At 50.6% G+C, this 20484-nt stretch overlaps 1 protein-coding gene across 1 annotated transcript; it reads right to left on the bottom strand.

Annotated features, from left to right (window-relative positions):
- Window positions 1-590: 590 nt before the first annotated feature.
- On the bottom strand, window positions 591-19945 carry LOC133349469 (transmembrane protein 8B-like). Its single transcript, XM_061562955.1, has 14 exons — window positions 19672-19945; window positions 17523-17712; window positions 14790-14997; window positions 13867-14000; window positions 12811-12915; window positions 12179-12360; window positions 11539-11825; window positions 10895-10988; window positions 9662-9782; window positions 8694-8839; window positions 7997-8175; window positions 5278-5424; window positions 4591-4707; window positions 591-4295 (listed from the first exon to the last, which is right to left on the bottom strand). Exons 1-14 carry the CDS (start codon window positions 19733-19735, stop codon window positions 3963-3965), a joined length of 2307 nt encoding a protein of 768 aa, XP_061418939.1. The 5' UTR covers window positions 19736-19945; the 3' UTR covers window positions 591-3962.
- Window positions 19946-20484: the final 539 nt, after the last annotated feature.

The following is a 20484-nucleotide window of genomic DNA, read 5'->3' as shown; positions in this document are numbered from 1 at the left end:
CTCAAATGGTGTTGGACCAGATGACGCCAAAAGGCGCACGACTCAAAGACAATGCACCAGAAAGCTGTCTCGGGTGTGGACCAATCAATTTCAAGGACAGTGCATACATTATCAGTTATGTTTTTTGTTTGCATTCCGACTGCAGGTATTGTGGTCAACGCAAACATGACTCCTAAAAAAAGGTGTCAGTTTTATTGCCAGATAAAAGGGTAAAAAGCCAATTATCATATTTTGCTACTGGCAAATGCGGTTCCAATAACGATACATATATTTTTTTATTTTACCAGGTAAGGCTGACTGAGCTGAAGTTATTTTTAACAAGCGACCTGGCCACAAATAATAGCTCAACGGAGTGGGCTTATCGTGTGGACATTTATAGCAGCCAAATACTCATAAAAGAACACGCAAATGTACAGCAGGCGTCAGGATCGAACCCACGGGCCTCCTGCATACCAGGCGAGGTAGTTACCATCTTATTGTCTTTCAATAGTCTACAGTTTTATTTCAATCACATTTAAATTGACAATCTGGGTTATTGTGGCAGACCATCAATGAGTAAAACGTCAAGAACACCCAAACGACGTATTCCCTCAAATGCTTGAAGCTGTTTAATAAGTACAGAATATTTACACACACGTTAAAATAATCATATAAATACCGAATATGGTGATTGCAAGTCATACATTACCATTAATAAACTTATACGGTACTGTCCCTGCAGATTCATGGCAAGAAAATTGGTCTTTGATTATTACCCAAACCCTTAACTATATCCCCTAACTCCCAACTGAAACTTTGGCCTAAACCTTAAGTATAACCTTAATTCCCAACACTAACCCCTAAAACAATAGGGTTAAAGATGTGCATTCAGTTTCAAGGTGATTTTGTTGAACCTGGCGAGGAACTCGAGACCAGGATGAGTCAATTGCAAGCGTGACCTGGAGCAAGGCATCATTCTCCTAATAATGGGGAATGAATACGGTGTCAAATCTCATTTCAACACGTAGGCTTTTGCGACCAATATCTATAATAGAGGGAGGGGGTGGTTAGATCGTGTAATTTCCATCTAACCCAAAAAAACATGAAAAAAAATTCCATTTATTTAATTTGTGGTTAACTTTAGAATTTGGCAAATTGTGGACCTTGGCGCCAGCACACAATCGTTTCCTCTTGCCAATGACATCAGGGGATCTTTAACGTCCAACGTGAAACAGATGACATGTAGTAGTCCAGCATTCTGGTTATTACACCCACGGTAAATATGCCTCAGCATCTTAAAGCGCCTTACGTAAACAATCGAATTTCAACCATTCTATTCCATTGCCCTGTGGCAGTCTGGGAGAGATCAAACATTACATCAACAACAACGTGTGTATTATTGTGCCCCTGATGCAAGACATCTCAGAGCACAGTTGTTTTAGTCTAGGGGACCCCAAGCGGCAACTGTCCGCACGCAGCACGTGTACGTTTGATGAACTTGTTTCACACCGTATTGTCCACCAGTCGTGTTTGTTTTTGTGCTGCCCTTTGTTAATTTCACTGCTATGTGCCTGATGAAACCCCAACACACTAAACCCTAACCCCAAACAACACTAAACCTGAACCAAAAAACCAAGGAAGGTCTGTCATTGGACGAAAACCTGCAGGGACAACTGTGCCACTCAATTTATTTCACCCACAATCTACAGAGACGGAAGGTAGCCCCCTCTACCTTACTAAAATACACAATCATATCACCGACAAAATGTACATGTAATCGTTTAAATAAAAAAAAGAAAACCCCACAGTGTACTTGCAAAATAAGTCCATTCACCAAATTTGTTACATTTTATACAGTAGTTCCATTAGTCCATTAACCTGAGCTGTAGCAGTAGGAAACACACACACATACACAACTCACGACGTGCGCGTACGATTCACTCAACACTTGCATACGGTACTGAAAAAAATCCACGCACGCATGAGTCATCGTCACGTTATGCAAAATAAATAATATCTTGTAGAATGTACGTAAATGATCAATGTGCAGTGATTTCCTCTCGTGCATCACAATCACCCGCCCCCGCCCACTTAACAGTTGCAAGGTTAAAAGTCAGAAGTTATACAAAAACGAAAAAGACACCGTTCCCTGTATGTGCAACTTGTAGATACCAATAATCGCACGTCCATAGCAGCCAACAGAGAGATGTGCGGTGGAGTCGCGACCGTAATTCGCACGGTCACTTGTCGCACGCCGAATGACCAACAACGCCAGGAAAAGCACCCGATCTCATCGGAGCTTGGAAGCTAAGCGTGCCCTGGCCTGGCCGGTGCTTGGACAGGCGACCGCCATGCGCACCACAGCTTGTTTTAGGCTGTGGGGTTATGTGGTGGGCAGCACGGCGCACCATTGCGCAGCTGTACTTCACTGCTCTCAAATACTCTCCCCTGCCTTCACCAACCCCTGCTGACCAGCATTGAAGCACGGTCAAACAAACTCCACAAGTCCGCATGGCGCGTTGATGCCTTCATCCAGCAGTGCATTGACACAGGACGGTAGAATGTACCAAACCTGTTGCACACATTTACGCGAGGCCACAACCTCGCCCAAAATCATCTGAAGCTACCAATTTTCTTGGGAGGCTCCGCCAGGGCACAGTTGTGGGGGCTGGAACCCCTTCCTGGCATTGACTTCCACCCAACATAAGAGTGGGCCTCACTCTTTCCGACACTGGGCCTCACCCATTGCTCATAGGCCTCGCCTACTCTTCTCTGTCGACCCTGCCCACGACTCCGGGTAGCCCCACGTATCATCACAAGTCCAGTACACGGGCCAGAACATTTTAAACCCGCAGACAAAATCCCCATTTACACACAAGCGTCCGGAGGACACCAGGACAGCTTTTCTGATTTTGAGGAGAGTGTCCCTGCCATTTCAGAAGGTCTGGTGACATTACATAAACCCCTTAGGTCAGGCACCAATTTGGAGCTACTTAGCAATCGGCTAACCTTACAAACCCTGCCGGTCCACGTCACGACACGATGGCACGTTTGTCAGCGGCAAACACCTCGGACAGTTGTAAACATAACGCAGGAAGCCAACGCGAATGTTTCCACAGCCCGTGCGATATAGACTGAATCGATCCCAATATGGTAAGTCCACATTAAACCGTCCAATTGCATTGCATCATTGCATCAGCATTGCGACAACATCAAAAACACACAACCGACATGTCCTCTGATAGTGTAAATGTACAGCAGCCAAGGTTTGTTTTGCCTCTTGGGCCAGTGGTAGCCAGCGATTGGCCAAAATTGGGTTAGCTGTATTCTCGGAGTGGAATGATTAATCCGTTCCCTGCGATTGGACGAATTGTCACGATTCTGAGTCGTGATTCAATAGTCAATTAGTATTTGTAGCACCTCTTTACATCAGAGAACAGCTCTCACCGAAGTGAGTACCACAGAAGCGGACTTTCCAACCTGCTGTGCCACAAAGAGTGGTGTTTATCACATGACAGTAAAACCAATACATTTAATTCTTAGAGTTGGAATTTATCCAAATTAGGTGCAAAAACTAATTTAGAGTCTTGGTGACCATTAATGCACCGGGCCACCATTTTAACAAAGCATTAAATGGCAGCGCGTCTAGTGGATTTGGTGGCAATTAAAAAAACATTTACCCTTGCACAATTCAACGCATGTTTCGTGAACTTAAGAACCCATACGAACGAGTATCGATGTTCTCGCAAGCACTAGCAAGGATAAAACTGCCGTAGAGTTGCCTCGTTCCGCATCTGCAGCCTAAATGAAAAAAATGCCAGGCGCGTCTCTTGCATTGGGTGGTCATCACAAGGCTGCGCGTCAACGCTTTGACAAGGAGCACTGCAACGCGATCTCGCCGAGCGGCGGAAAAATATCTTGCGACCGCTTAATAAAAAATAAACAACGCAGCCTCCGAATGAGTAAGCATGTCACCGTCCGTGCTACAAGGGACACACGCTGTTGACGTTGAGCAGCACTGGCTCGAGAGGCTGGGTGTCGTCCGGCTCGTCGATGCACAGGCGGTAGCCGCAACCCTTGCGCTGCACCTTCTGCAGCGGCGTGACGCGCCGGCCCCGCGGCGGCAGCAGGAAGGAGAGCGAGCCGGCGATGAGCATGTGCCAGAGCGAGTGCGTGTAGTAGTAGTTCTTGTCCGTCTCCACCACCACGTAGAGCATCACGGCCGTCAGCGCGATGACGGTGCCCGGCAGCAGGAAGAAAACCCAGCGACGCCACGACGGCGGGTAGCAGTGCCGGCGCCGCACCATCCGCACCGCCTGCGCGCGGGCGCAACAACGCAAACACAAGAGCCGCATTACACCACACGCAACCTGCCAATCAACTGCGGTGTACCCACCTATACCACTGGGTAGACAGAGGTGGTGGGACATGGGGGGGGGGGGGAAATTAACTAAATTAGTTTCAACTGCCGTGCCGGGAGATCGAACCGAACCGGCGACCCCCGGATTGGAGAGTTCCCGTGGCGTAAAGATTCTCGCCGAGGGGTGCGCACGCTCTCTTGTGGTGGTGTGGCTGGCTGTGGTTCTGCACGGTGGCGGTGCGGTGCCTTGCCCAAGCGATCGCCAGCAACACGAGGGCGAAGAGCGTCGGCCCCAGCAGGTTCCACAGTCCGTGTCGGTCCATTTGCACCACCATGGCGAGCACGAGCGCTCCGAGCAAGTACAGCACCTGCGGCGGAAACGCATCAACGTCACAAGGCAGCGGTGGCCAACACGTGGATCTCGATCAAAATCAGAACACTAACATAGGCAGGCAACATTCATTAGGGCTGATGGCAAATAACAATCCGCGAATAGGAATTAGTACGTTAAAAAATACTAATTTCTACCGAGAGATGACGCTAGTACATTATTGGGTAGAGGAGGGTGTACAGCACAACATTTTATTTTCGTGATCCGACCAAACCAAAAGCCATTTCGATTTAAAGCTTTCGTGACTGCAGGGATTCATCTGAATAATTCAGAACAGGTCTGTCGGAAAGACAGCGTCTGAATTATTCAGACGCTGTCTTCTCGACAGACCTGTTCTTCACCTGAGGACGGCTGCTTGCGTTGTGGCCGAAACGTCGTGAGAATTATTTTGTTTTATTTTTATTATTTTATTATTTCCCTTCTACGTGACTTTACCGAAAGAACCAAGAAGACAAAAGCCATTTGTTGAGTGGTGAATGTGGCCACCCACAGGAGACGACAGGCTGACGTTGCGGCGAGCGTGTTGGCCTAGTTCCCGGGTACGAACCTCTTTGGCAACGGTCTGCAGGCGAGCCATGCAGATGAGGGTGACCCAGACGCACATGAGGGAGCCGAAGAAATCGCAGTACTGCAGCACGTCGTAATCCATGATGCACAGCACGGTCACCCCGGGCTGGTCGCAGGCGTGGTAAAACTGCAAGCAACACAAGAGATCCCCCGTGAAGCCGACATCGAATGTTGGGGCGGCAAGAGCTGGTTAGAGAGTAGTAGCTGCTGGTGTTTAGACACCATCGCAACAGGTAGTCATTTAACTGGCCCAAGACCAGTTCAAATATTCGCCACTGTTACTTGATCGTGGGCGGGAATCGAACTCAGGTCACCAAATTGGTAGTGCAGCGCGCTAATCGCTGTGTCTCTGCCTCCCGACGCCCAAACACACGTATAATTCACAGTGCATTATAGGTTTTTACCCTTTCAACTGGTACAAAAACTGACACCTTTATACAAGGCATCTTGTTTGCAATAACCACAACACAAGCAGTCAAAATGCAAACAAAAAGAAACAACTCTGATAATGATAATGATATGCACTGTCCTTGAAGTTAATTGGTCCACACCCGAGACAGTTTTTCTTAGAGCCTAGTCTCCATTGGTGTTGGACCAGATGACGCAAAATCAACATGCGGATTTTTCAACTCACACAGTAACAAGGTAATACCATAGTTTCCACCCTATGACAGAACCAATAAAGATCAAGTGACACGTGAGCTCGAGTGACAAGTTGGTTTGATTGGCTCTATCGGGTAGAGATGAAAGTCGGCATTATACCTCCACGGTCTCGCCCAAGAAGTAACGAATTTTAAATCAAAACGTTGGTCGTCAAAAAAGCCTACGTACAAAGCTAAAATAATGTTGTTTACATCTACGAAGGACGCCGTACAGTCCTCACCTGCGGGTATTTTTACACCAGACAGCACAAGTCGAGGCATGCGCAGGGCATGCAGCTTCAGAGTGATTTATATTTGGCCTGTAAACAATTTACCCACCACAGTGGTTTGTTAAATTACGACGACTTGGAACTGAGATTAGATTCATGAACGGGTTATTTGTCATCTCCGTTTGTAGCGTGTCTCATTTCCCCCTCCCCCCCTCCTCATTTTGCCATCTACAGCCAATTCAATCACTTGTCATGCACGATTCACGGTCACGATTCAATTCAAGAATCATCAGCACGGTTGGCTATGTACAGCACGAAAGTAGTTCAACATACTTCCATACATTAATTTACTTTCATACGTGGGCTTCCGTGAACAATATCATGAATGATAATTCATTTCTTTGAACGTGTAGTGTATAATGCTAATTTTCAACGAGGCCCTCCGTCACCCACCCGACAGAGCAAATCAAATCAAGCCGTCACGTGGGTAAACATGCCAACTGCCTTGGTTTATCAACAAACCGGTGGAGAGATGAAAAACGAGGAACGTTTTTTGAAAATATATTTTTTTACGTGTGTTTACGTTTCACTGGAAATGACATCCGGGATCATCAGGTGTTGAGAAAAGCTCAGCTCTCGTGCGAATCAGCTTCGCGGATAATCATTATTTTCTTTGGACATCGCAAACAGTCACGTGAGAGCATGTCCCCAAAGCATTCAATATATTAACGCTGAATCTAATTACAATGCACGTGATGATTCCCTAACAAGCTATTTGACAAAAAGACACAATTTGGGATTTTGATTACATGCAAGAATGTTTTTTTTTAATCATCACATTTGTATTGTTTTTATTCTGTCTCATGTGTAAAGTGTTGTCCTCCATTAGGCTTGATTGAATAGGGGTGTACAGATTCAATTAATTGTTGATTAGAGCAGCGATTCATGATCTACAGTCACAGAATGACCCCTGTGACTGCAGGTGGTAATGTCGACTCGTGAAAGAAAAGATTTGCAAACTGAAAAACCATACTGCCAACAACACCTCAAGTAGGAATTGATCCCCAAAGATTCTTCGACAGTCACTTCCGAAGCTCGTGATACACGCGTTGAATCACGAGTGTAAGAATCGAGTGTTTTTGGATCTGTCTACATTTTGTAGTTCGACTCGGCCTCAAATGAGTACCTGGTGCGATGTGTAAACATCGGCACTCAGGCATGGTGCTAGCCACTCAACTCAGCACCTCGTGCGCTGTACGGGCCTTCATATGGGCTTGCGAACAGCCCTTGCCCCAAAAGTCTGTTAAGGCTAAATGGGGGGTCTTTGTCTTTGTTTTATTGTGTACGTGCAATGGGTTCACGAGACCCCCTGCAGCCATTGGAGGAGCTACATTCACGAGATTGTTGAACAGAGATTCGAGTCTTCAAAGCAAATGTAGTCCCCCGAATTGCTCCGATTCGTCAGATTCACCGAGGAAGGTGAGTGGACGAGTAGCGTTGACTTTGCGGAGGGAATAAAAACCGAGACATATCATGGGAAGATGATTATCTCAATATCGGAAGAGGGGAGGAACTGTATGTGAATGAATTGCATTGGGTGGTATTATTATTATTATGAAGACTTACAGATTTCCCAGGAAAAGCTACTCGGCAAAGGCCAATCCTGGAAAAACCAGGACAGGTGGCAACCCGAACGGCGAACGAGTGAAATCGTTCCACCCATACTTCACCGCGGGCGTAGCAAGGCAACGCATGATGGCACAACCCGTGGCGTACACAAACGACGAGTCAGCCTCAGCAGGCGCAAGCCCGCACGGCGCGACCTCACCGTGGAGAAGAACATAGTGTAGGTGTAGACGGAGGCTTCCATGAGGAGGTGGTTACGCAGGGCGATGATGATGGGCGGGATGAAGAGAAGATTGCTGAACGTGAGCAGAATCACGTGGATCATCTGCTCCCCGTAGGACAGAGCGTTGCTGCCATCCGTGCAGCCCCAGCCATCCCAATCTGCACACAACAACATCAGCAGCAGCAGCAGCCGCCATTCGCCACTTAGTGATGGCGACTTCACCATACCGCTTGTGCCAGGCTAGGTGCACTTTGAGGCCACGTCCAAGTGTGGTTAGGCTCGCAGTAAGGATGTCACAGGCCCGATCCCAGGTGGCATGGGCTAACTTACTGAGATGACTGGAAGATGCACCACCTGTGCTCCCCAGTGACATAGTGGGCACATGCACACAAGCAAGACAAATGCAAAGATCTGGCGTATAGTCATACAGGTACTGCGAGTGAGCATCTATAAAAACTTGCACAGCCAAAACAAATTAAAATATCACGTGGTGTGCAAGCGTCGAACGTGCCAATTATCACCGTTTCGACTCGCCAAGCAGTCGCGAGCCGGCGGACGATTCTCACGAACCAAATTTAGCGACCAAGACCGAGAAGTTCCTGCTTGAAACTACGTCAAGCAACACTCAGGAAATGGTCAAAATAGAATCCAGGCAGCCGGTGCGTCGAGTGCTCACCGGCACGGCAGCGGCAGGCAGCCAGCATGTAGGAGTAGGAGCGCAAGAGGTGGCACTCCCCGTACGTCCCGCAGCTGTCGATGCACGGCGACAGGAACATGCGGAGGCTGACCTGTGCGCTCGTGTTGGCGCACTCCGCCAGGGAGCTGGCAACAAAGACACGGGGGGGTAGGGGGGGGTGCGGGGGGGAGGTGTTGGAGCGTGCGATGTACAAGGCAGGCGCGCGCGCGTGCACACACAACGTGACTATAATGATCACACGGCCAAGTGTGTTTGGCGTCACACAGCTCGTACGCAAACACACGGAGGGACACAGACACACACACACAGCACAGAAACACAAACAAATCCACACAGCTACAACAGTTGCCACTAAGAGACGGCGCCTGCACGGCATCACTTGTGCCAGGCTAGGTGCACTGTGATGCCACGTGACGTGTGGAAGACTCGCTGCTGTCAGGACGTCACAGGCCAGACCCGGGCGTTTTGGGTTAACTGACTGCAAGATGCACCACCTGCGCTCCCCACTGTATGTATGTATGTTGAACTTCTTTTGTGCCGTGCGTAGCCAACCGTGTTAATCGGAGGTGCGGATGACTGTGCTACTCACAGACGCACAAACATAGACAAAGACCCCCCCATATAACCTTAACAGACTGTTGAGGCAAGTGCTGTTAGCGAGCACCTCTGAAGACCGGAGCGGCACACGACAGGGTGAGTGGTGAGCACCACGCAAAACCGCGAAGCATATGCACCGGACAAAGTACTCATTTGAGCCTGAGTCTACCTAGGGGAGGCCCAGGGCCGGTTCAAATAATCGTCACTACTGTTGGCCGTGAGCGGGAATCAAAATCGGGTCGCCGAGTTTGTAGCGCAGCGTGCTAACCGCGACACTACCGCTCCCCACACAGACGTGCACACACACACCAATACGACTGTGGGTGGGGCTGCCAGTGTCTCGTGCGTACCTGTTTGTCCCGCAGAGGTTCCGCAGCGTCACGTACCAGCGCCCCGGCTGGGGAAAGGGCAGCAGCAGGCGAGCCCGTTCGGCTCCGGGCCGAACCCACACCAGGCTGCCCTCGGAGCTCACTGCAGCGCAAGCAGCGCACAAGCAACTCCGTGAGCACAGCACACGCACCGTTCAACCGCCACCGTCTGATCCACGTTCGGATCGATAGTTTGGGTTCGGCCACCTAGTTGGTAGTGGTGGCCTCTCTATATGGGGTGCCACTGTGGCGAGATGTTTACTACCTCGACTGGTATACAGGAGGTCGTGGGTTTGATCCCGACCCTGACGCCTGTATATTTAGGGTTTGCATGTTCTCCCCGTGGTTGTGTGGATTTTTCTGCGGGTTCTCCGGTTTTTCCCTCCTTATTAGAATCAGCGTGCGTTTAGAGTATTTGGCTGCGATACATTTCCACGTGACAAGCCACTTCGTTGAGCTATCACTTGTGGCCAGGTCGCTTCTGAAAAAAAGCTACATAGCTCAGTGGTGGGCCTTACCTGGTAAAGGGTCCTTGCCCGAAACGTTGCCCATTGCACAGTTGTTACTTTTAAGGTAGTTGTGTTATAGATGAAGGTATTGAGGGTTGTTTTTTGTTGTTAATCGTGCTTGTGGACCGCTGTCAACGCAGCAGCATCGCCAACAGACTTTTTTGGCAGTGAGGGTTAAATGAGAAGAACTTTGGCATAAAACTACTAAATGTGGTTTTACCCAAATAAAAAAATGTATGTGGATCAAAGCATTGACTACAAAGACCTACATTTAAACCTCCACCCTCTGTGGGCGGATTACCTGGGTTGTGGATTAACCGTGCTCACGAATTGATTTTGTATATTTATTTGTATTATCTAGTAGCTGCTATTCGTTTGTTGTGGGTGAGTCAAGCGGTGTCCACGTGGCCGCAAACACGTAGCTGGCGAGCGGGTTCAATGGATTACGTCACGACATGATAAATATAGATGATACACTCCACGTCTTGGGAGGGTATCAGTGTGTGGCATCGTGGTGATGATGTGTAGGGTGAGTGTTGGTGTGGCGTCGTGGTGATGATGTGTAGGGTGAGTGTCGGTGCGTGGCGTCGTGGCGATGACGCGTAGGGTGAGTGTTGGTGTGGTGTCGTGGCGATGACGCGTAGGGTGAGTGTTGGTGTGGCGTCGTGGTGATGACGCTTAGGGCGAGTGTCGGTGCGGTGCTCACTGGTGCTGCACGCCAGGGTGGAGTTTAGTGAGACGAGCGGCACGTCCGGGTTCAGGCAGGCGAGCACCGTCACGTTGTGGCCTTGCACGGAGCTCTGTGCGCACACACACACGCGTGGGCATGGGGGGGGGGGGGTACACGTGTATGTCTATGACAAAGATCCCTCCGTATAGTCAAAAACAGGCTGTTGTGGAAAATTCTGTGAGTGTGCCTACCTATGAAAGCCGGCACGGCGCAAAAGCAGGTGGGGTGTTGTTAGCACCACGCCCGGCCACTTTCATCTACCCAGTGCTGATGTTTACAAACTGCGCCAGGTACTCATTGAAGGCTGAGTTGACCTAGGTGAGACCCAAGACCAGTCCAGATATTCGTCACCGATGTTTGTCGTTACAGGAAATCGAACACCCCCGCCCAAGTCGTGGTGTCGAGGTGTTAACTTCCTCGCTTGGTGTGCAGGGGGTCGTGGGTTCGATCACGACCCTGACGCATTTATATTTGGAGTTTGCATGTTCTCCTCGTGGTCGTGTGGATTTTGCTTCGGGTCCTCCGGGTTTTCCCTCCACATTTAGAATCAACGTCACGAGTCGACAATTGACGCTCCATCTCCCGCCGCCTCCGAAAAAAACAAAAACCCCCCATCTCACCATGTTGAGCGCGATCTCGAAGTTGAGCGTGGCTCCCCCGTCAAGAAGCGGTCCCAGCTGCAGGCTGAGAGTGACGGGCGAAGCGCTGGTCACCGTCACGTTGGGGCCGTAGAACACGAAGAACTGCGTCGACAGCGTGTTGAGGTCGTTGCGCAGCGTGGGCCGCACGGGCAGGCACAGTTCGGGGACGCCGGCGGGGGCGTCCATCCTCGCGCTCCAGTTTCCCGACAGGGACAGGTCCGCGTCGCGCTGGTACCCGCTGACGACGGGGCCATACTGGGAGCAGTCTGTGAGGAGGTTGTGGGGAGGGGGGTGGGCCGGGGTGGAATGGTAAGTGGTGGTAACAACCAAGTGGCCAACTCTGACCCTCCACATTATCCGTTTAATGACCCGAGTTCCCGCGAAGATGGGCTGTACGTCGCAAAGCCACACGCGCAGGAAGGAGGTGCCGTACCCCGATGACATAATCGACTAGCGTACTAACCAGGTTCAAACCAGCTTAGCTTCTGCTGTCAAACAAGACGTGGCGCACACGCGCATGTATTCGGTGCGATTCCGCTGTAGCGGCAAATGGCGGACGGGTGCGGACACCCCGCTCCACTCCGCCCCACACCCCCCTTTCCCCGACGCGCGGGCTCACCTGTGACGAGCGCGGAGATGAGGAAGGTGACGTTGGCGTTTGTGGCGAGCTTCTCCACGGAGATGTAGTACCACACGCCCCACAGGGGCGACACGGAGAGCGAGCACTCGGCTCCTCCGCTCCTCGAGCAGTCTCGGGCGCTCGAGTTGCTCACCGGCGGGGCTTTGGGGCGGAGCTGAATTCTGAATTCGGGGTCGGGTTACAAAAACGGGCAAAAGAGATTTTGCGACGCGAAAGCGTGTTTGCAATTTAACTAATTTAAATTAGTTTACAGTATATATATATACAGTAAAAGCTTTGATTGCGAGCATAATTCGTTCCGGAAACGTGTTTGTAATCCAAAGCACTCGTATATCAAAGCACTCGTATAGCATACTCTTAATTTTTTCGGTAAAGTCATGTAGGTAAAAAAATGAAATTAAAATGAATAAAAGTAATAATAGAAATAAAATTATACTAATTAAAAATATATTAATAATAATAAACCTCCTTTTATTTCTATTATTACTTTTATTAATTTTAATTTCATTTTTTTACCTACGTGACTTACCGCATTTAAAAGAACCGTCAACGCTGAGCACAAACAGAGGCGAGTTTGCGTCGTGTTGACGCATCTCTTTACGTCGCCCTACCTGACGGGACAGCTGGTAAGGGAGCCATTCCCCGCCTGGCTGCCAGCCACGGAACAGTTGGTGACGGAGATAGTCAGGAGGGTGGAGAACTCCGGGACGTACACCCTGCAGAGACACGCGGTCACACCGCTAAACATTGTGCATTGCGACACTGAACATAATAAATGTTGCGCCTGATTGCAGGCAAATTATAGATTTCATTTAGAGGACATGCCGCTACATCTGCGCCGTGCTCCCAATTGGACGATATTTTCCAAACCCAATCACCATTCAAAGACCCCTGACGTCATCACGTTTTTGGAAACTCAAGGAAGGTTGAGCATGGTTAGTACTTGTGTGAATGACTGCCCGGGAATAGCAGCCGCTGTAGGCTTGGGCTGCGAGGTGGTGAGATGGCCGCAGTTTTATGTGCATCCCTTTGACATGCACGGTGCAATCACTTGGGGTTCTCCGGTTGCCGTCTTCCCAAATTAATCCAATAGCCTCCCCCGCACTGTAATTCTGAGTCTCGAGTACGATCAAAGATAAGGATTAGCCAGAACGTGACGCTTAGGGAGGGAATATTTACGCGACTCGCCCACTGTGCGCTCTATCCGGCTGTGCTGATCTCTCAGTATAATCCCTGCGTGTGTGTGTGTGGGTTTTCTCCCGAGTCCTCGCGTTTCTTCCCGCACGAGGCCAAACAGTTGAAGGAATTGGCCAACCATCTGAATTTGGCCCTCTTGAAAACAAGTCTCAAGCCTTTGTGATGAGGCTTTCATCATCAGTAAATAAATGGAATTATGTTTAGTTATTATTCTCAGTGGCTATGATCAATCAAAACACCTGGAATGCACTCCATGGCGGTTGTTGTTGTTGTTACAGGCTGCCGTGGGGTTTTCTTGTGACCAATAGAGGGAGGGACAGCGCAACATACTTCCATTGCTGTTCTCTGTTCGATGTTTAGCTTCACCATTCTTCGCTTAATGCGGCCCTTTTCAGGAACGTGTCCGTGAAGCGTCAAACGCGTAGCCACGGTCACGAAAAACGAATCCACGTGGGGATCGAGCCACTCACTTGCTCAGCACACTGCTGTTGCCATTCAAAATTTCCAGCGGCAGGGGCGAATGCGGGTAAAGGATGGGCAGCCCCGTGACGCGTTGCACAATCAGCTGTGGCTGAAACAAGTAGTGGCACTCGGCCGTGAGGCCCTGTGGGGTTCCACGCACACAAACAACACGCAGTATAAATACACACAGCAACAATAGTAACAACAACCCCAGCACAGAGTCTTACAAAAGCCCCCCCCCATGCACAAATGCACACGAACTTCAGTGTTAAACAAGCGTGTAAAACTCCAAGTCCATTACAAGCCTGGACGTGTGCATTGTTTATCCCGTCTCGCCAAGAAATGCCTATCGACCGTCTCAGAAACTTGTGCTCGAATGCCAATAATTGATTTTCAGGCTGTTTAGTTCGGGTCCCAGCTCTCCGATTCACATAGTAAAAACAGATATCACTCCTGCCTCAAATACCCTTTTCTTAACACACAGAAATCCCCCATATAACCTTGACAGAATGTTGGAACAAGTGCTGTTAGCGAGCACTTATGAAGGCCGGCATGACACAAGAGGGGGTGGGTGGCCAGCACCACGCCCGGCCGCCTTTGTCTCCCAAGTGGCGATGTTTACACACCGGACCAGGTACTCATTTTGAGACGGAGTTGACCGAGAGGAGGCCCAGGACCGGTTCAGATAATCGTCACTGGTGTTGGCCGCAGGCGGGAATTGCACTTGGGAAGCCGGGTTCGTAGCACAGCGTGCTAACCTCTACACTACACACACATACACCTATCTCTCTTCTCTTTTCAAATGCGATTTCAAACGAAAACCTACCCTGCCAAAACAATACGCCTCTTGAATTCCTCCTCAGAGCCCACTGCATCAAAGTCCTCCACGCCACCTCAACCTTTTCTCAGGTCCCCCCCCCTCCGCACGTACCTTGACCGAAATCTTGCCGTCGTCGCGCGGCAGATGGGCAGCCAGGAACCACGGGCCGGGCAGCGGGGCGGTGATGTTGAGGCTGCCCGTGGTCTTGTTGGGCGACACCCAAGGCAACGTGAGGCTCAGCAGGCCGGGGACGAGCGTGTTGTCGGGAAAGCTGGTGTTGAGGGGGTTTACAACCGGAGGTGCCCCCGCCCGCAGGTACCTGCACGCAGCGCCACGCGCAAAAAAATTACACGCTGCGGTGTATTCGAAGCACCTCGGTATCATGCAGAGAGGCGGCCCAAGAAATGACTCAATCGGTATAAACGTATGGGAATCATCGCCCACCTAGTGACTTAATCCCCGCTGGCTGGGCAGGCGCCAAGTCAACTTGTCCCACACAGGGGCGGACAGCTGCCACTGGGGGTTGCCGCCCTTTCAAAAGTGTTGAGTGGGAGCTGCGACGTAAGTCGCTTATCGTGCCCAATATGCCGTGGCGTCTTTGAGCGAGCGCTTAAAAAAAAAAGTATCATTAATATTAACATGTCACATGCCACCTCAACTATTCCATTGCCCTGTGGGGGTCGAGCCTAAGGCAACTCCAGTGGCAACCATACCTCAAGAGGCACAAGGTCTGCGCATCACAGGATTGCAAAATGAGTACAGTATATGTCAAAAAGGGGGCTTATGTTGCCAGGCGAGTTTTACCACCTGAATAATTTGGCAAGTTTGGGGCCATGACTCTGGCACACATCACCTACACTATAAAAACATTACTTAGCAACGATATTTAACATCCACTATAAAGCAGATACCACATGTTTTGTTAATAATACACCAGAAGTATTATTTATTTTCCCAGGTAAGGCCCACTGAGCTATGCAACTCTTTTTCACAAGAGACCTGGCCACAAATAACAGACCTGGTCTTCACCTGAGGACGGCTGCTTGCGTTGTGGCCGAAACGTTGTGAGAATTATTTTATTACGTTTTATTTTTATTATTTTATTATTTCCCTTCTACGTGACTTTACCGAAAGAACCAATAAAATGAATCCCTGCAGTCACGAAAGCTTTAAATCGAAAAATGGTAGCTTAACGAAGTGGCTTATCACGAGGAAATGTATAGCAGCTAAATCCACGCTAAATGCACATTGATTCGAGATGTAGAGGGAAAAACCGGAGGACACGGAAAAAAATGCACACAACCACGAGGAAAACATGCAAACTTCAAATATACAGCAGGTGTCAGGGTCGAAACAGAACCCATGACCTCCTGCATACCAGGCGGGATAGTTAATATTTCACCATGTCGCGCCCGCAGAGCTCAAACAAAGGGGGGCAGGGGGCATGGAAGTGAGAGGTGGAGTGCGATAGATTTTGCCAAGCTGTCTTCTGCTACCCCACAACGTGACCCTGCAGCCTGTAACACCTGTTATGCACAGAGGGCGCCCATCAAAGCGCAACCCAGGCTCAACCCTGCTTTGGCTTCCGAGAGTGGTAACGATCGGGCGCGTTCCAGTTATTTAGCAAAAGCCAGCGAACACACGGGGGTAAGAAAATCGAGGCACGCAATGATGCATCGATTAAAATGCATTCACATTGATTCCTATCCCTAAGATGAGGGGTTTAAAGATGCAACGAGTGATTCATCACTTGAAATAAATTCTTGTTCTCGTAATTGCGAACATCAACTCGTTGTGCGGGCGAAAATCAATACGAATAGTCAACATGACTCACAGTGCTGATTCAACTATTGATTTCGTTTTACATAACGGTGAATGTCCTGGCCGGCCGTAAGCAGCAGGGATTACATGAATACATTTACGTACAATTGATACAAATGGATTCTTACTTATTCTTAGGTTTTTTTTTTTCGGTAAAGTCACGTAGGTAAAAAAAATAAAAATTAATAAAAGTAAAATAAAATAAAAATCACGACGTTTCGGAGGCAACACAAGCTTCCGTCTTCAGGTGGAACCGTCACAGCCACGACAGCTGTATCAAGTAAATGAGAGATTACAAGAGCTACCACTCCGTATATATAATGGTTGAAGAGGGGACGGGCCAAGTGCGGCACACTTTTTATTAATATGGTAAGGTGAGGCTTAAGACTAAGAATAGACTGCATAACAAAAGACTGAGCCTTTGTTATGGAGAGGTACGGTTTGTGACTACGATTCTTACTTCCTGCGATTTGACGTGTGAACTGATGCAACGTTTTAACACCTCCATGAAAACAAACACACAGTAACATTTACTACATTCTTGACTCCAACCACAAACCCATATATCAATGAATTCGAATCGCTCTGAGGAATGTGAAGGGTTATTTACAATACCAGCACTGCCGGTTTAAGGACACCAAGTTCCATCACAGCGAGAAGTGGTCCAAGCGACTCAAGAGGTCAGAGAGACGAGCAACCGCCGGGAACCTGTGTTCGAATAAGGGCAGCCGCTTGCGATTAAGCCGAGTTCTCAAGGCTTCGCGAGGGAATGGGTGTCAGCCCGACCACCAATGGCTGCACACACGACAACAAATGCAACCCAATTGCATTTTTAAGTGTGCCGAGTACTGACACACTTATATAACTACAACGCACACAACGGCATTGACAGAAGCGCATGATCTCGTTGATGGGATGGGGGGGGGAGGTCTGTATTTCTGCCGGTGCTGTTTTTACACAATCGTCATAACCGCTGGCGAAGACGACAAAAAATTTAGTTTTTCAAGTGCGGAGGTCACGTACACGAATATGTCATGGTCGGGGCAGTCCTGTCCCAGCCCTGCGCCTCTCTCTTTAAACGCCACCAGGTTCCAAAGCGCCAGCGTCGTGTCCTCGGGCAGCGAGAAGTGGAAGAGCTTCACGTTGGTGTAGAAGTGGTAAAAGGAGAGTTTCTCGGGACCTTGGGTGAAATATTCAGTGACGACTCGCAATCCTGAGCGTGGGAGGGTGTCAGGGGGACAGAGAGTTGGGGAGAGGTGAGTAACGAAAACATTGTCCGTACACGGTCGCCATCGTCAATCCACTGCTGGATGAAGGACTCCCCACACCGTGCAGACGGTGGGTGGTTGTTTGATTGTACTTCAGTGTGGGTTGATAACGGCCACGAGACAACACAAACAACACCCAGTCGCGTACACAACACCCAGCACACACACAGGACAACACCCGGCACCACCACGACACCCAGCACCCACACAACAATCAGCACCACCACAACAATCAGCACCACCAACAACAATCAGCACCACCACAACAATCAGCACCACCACAACAATCAGCACCACCACAACACCCAGCACCACCACAACACCCAGCACCACCACAACAATCAGCACCACCAACAACAATCAGCACCACCACAACAATCAGCACCACCACAACACCCAGCACCACCACAACAATCAGCACCACCACAACACCCAGCACCACCACGACACCCAGCACCACCACAACACCCAGCACCACCACAACACCCAGCACCACCACAACAATCAGCACCACCACGACTACCAGCACCACCACAACACCCAGCACACACACAACACCCAGCACCACCACAACAATCAGCACCACCACGACACCCAGCACCACCACAACACCCAGCACCACCACAACAATCAGCACCACCACGACTACCAGCACCACCACAACACACAGCACCACCACAACACCCAGCACCACCACAACACACAGCACCACCACAACAATCAGCACCACCACAACACCCAGCACACACACAGGACAACACCCGGCACCACACAACACCCAGCACACACACAACAATCAGCACCACCACAACAATCAGCACCACCACAACACCCAGCACACACACAACAATCAGCACCACCACAACAATCAGCACCACCACAACAATCAGCACCACCACAACAATCAGCACCACCACAACACCCAGCACACACACAACAATCAGCACCACCACAACAATCAGCACCACCACAACAATCAGCACCACCACAACAATCAGCACCACACAACACAATCAGCACCACCACAACAATCAGCACCACCACGACACCCAGCACCACCACAACAATCAGCACCACCACAACAATCAGCACCACCACAACAATCACCACCACAACAACAATCAGCACCACCACAACAATCAGTACCACCACAACACCCAGCACACACACAACAATCAGCACCACCACAACAATCAGCACCACCACAACACCCAGCACACACACAACAATCAGCACCACCACAACAATCAGCACCACCACAACAATCAGCACCACCACAACAATCAGCACCACCACAACACCCAGCACACACACAACAATCAGCACCACCACAACAATCAGCACCACCACAACAATCAGCACCACCACAACAATCAGCACCACACAACACAATCAGCACCACCACAACAATCAGCACCACCACGACACCCAGCACCACCACAACAATCAGCACCACCACAACAATCAGCACCACCACAACAATCACCACCACAACAACAATCAGCACCACCACAACAATCAGCACCACCACAACACCCAGCACACACACAACAATCAGCACCACCACAACAATCAGCACCACCACAACAATCACCACCACAACAACAATCAGCACCACCACAACAATCAGCACCACCACAACACCCAGCACCACACAACAAAATGACACGATGACAACACCCAGGCCCATATGTAACGCTAAGTAGACAAGGCAACACCAGTCACCACACAACGCACAGACAACACCACCACCACCACAACACCCAACGACCCCAACAACCTTTCTCTCCCCTCTGCCCCCCTCCAATCCACCCTTCGACCCCCTTCCATTCCCCGTCACCCCCTCTGCCCGCGTCCCCGACCCCGACCGCCCTCATCTCCCCCCCCGACTCCACTGCCCTCACCTGAGCCGGCACGCAGGCACAGCGAGAGGCTCAGGACGAGGCCCAGGAGGAGCCCCGAGCCCATGGCCCCTTGGAGCGGTGACGGCGGTGGTCGAGAGCTCACGGGGTCACTGGGCTACCCGGGCACTCCTCACTGATCGACGCACCACCACCTCCACCACCTCATCGTCGGCGTCGTCCTCATCATCATCGTCGTCCTCGGCGTCGTCCTCTTCGTGCCGCCTGCCGCTTCGCGTTCCTCATCGCCCGGAAGCCGCACCTGCGCGTGACGTCACCGCGGCCAGCGCCGTCACGTGACCGTCGCGCGGTTGCCAGTAGCAGCGCGGTGACGTCACGATCCCCTTCCCCCCACCTCTCACCCCCCCCCCACCCCTTACACCCCCCCCCCACCCCTTACACCCCCCACCCCTTACACCCCCCCCACCCCTTACAACCCCCCCCCCACCCCTTACACCCCCCCCCCACCCCTTACACCCCCCCCCCACCCCTTACAACCCCCCCCCACCCCTTACACCCCCCCCCCACCCCTTACACCCCCCCCACCCCTTACACCCCCCCCCCACCCCTTACAACCCCCCCCCACCCCTTACACCCCCCCCCACCCCTTACACCCCCCCCCACCCCTTACACCCCCCCCCACCCCTTACACCCCCCCCCCCACCCCTTACACCCCCTACACCCCTTACACCCCCTACACCCCTTACACCCCCCCCACCCCTTACACCCCCCCCCCACCCCTTACACCCCCCCCCACCCCTGACCCCCCCCCACCCCTTACCCCCCCCCCACCCCTGACCCCCCCCCACCCCTTAC

The sequence above is a fragment of the Lethenteron reissneri genome, chromosome 4 (assembly GCF_015708825.2).
Source record: "Lethenteron reissneri isolate LAM-NWPU_2019-01 chromosome 4, ASM1570882v1, whole genome shotgun sequence".
Lineage (NCBI taxonomy): Eukaryota > Metazoa > Chordata > Hyperoartia > Petromyzontiformes > Petromyzontidae > Lethenteron > Lethenteron reissneri.
This window is presented reverse-complemented; position numbering and strand designations above follow the sequence as displayed.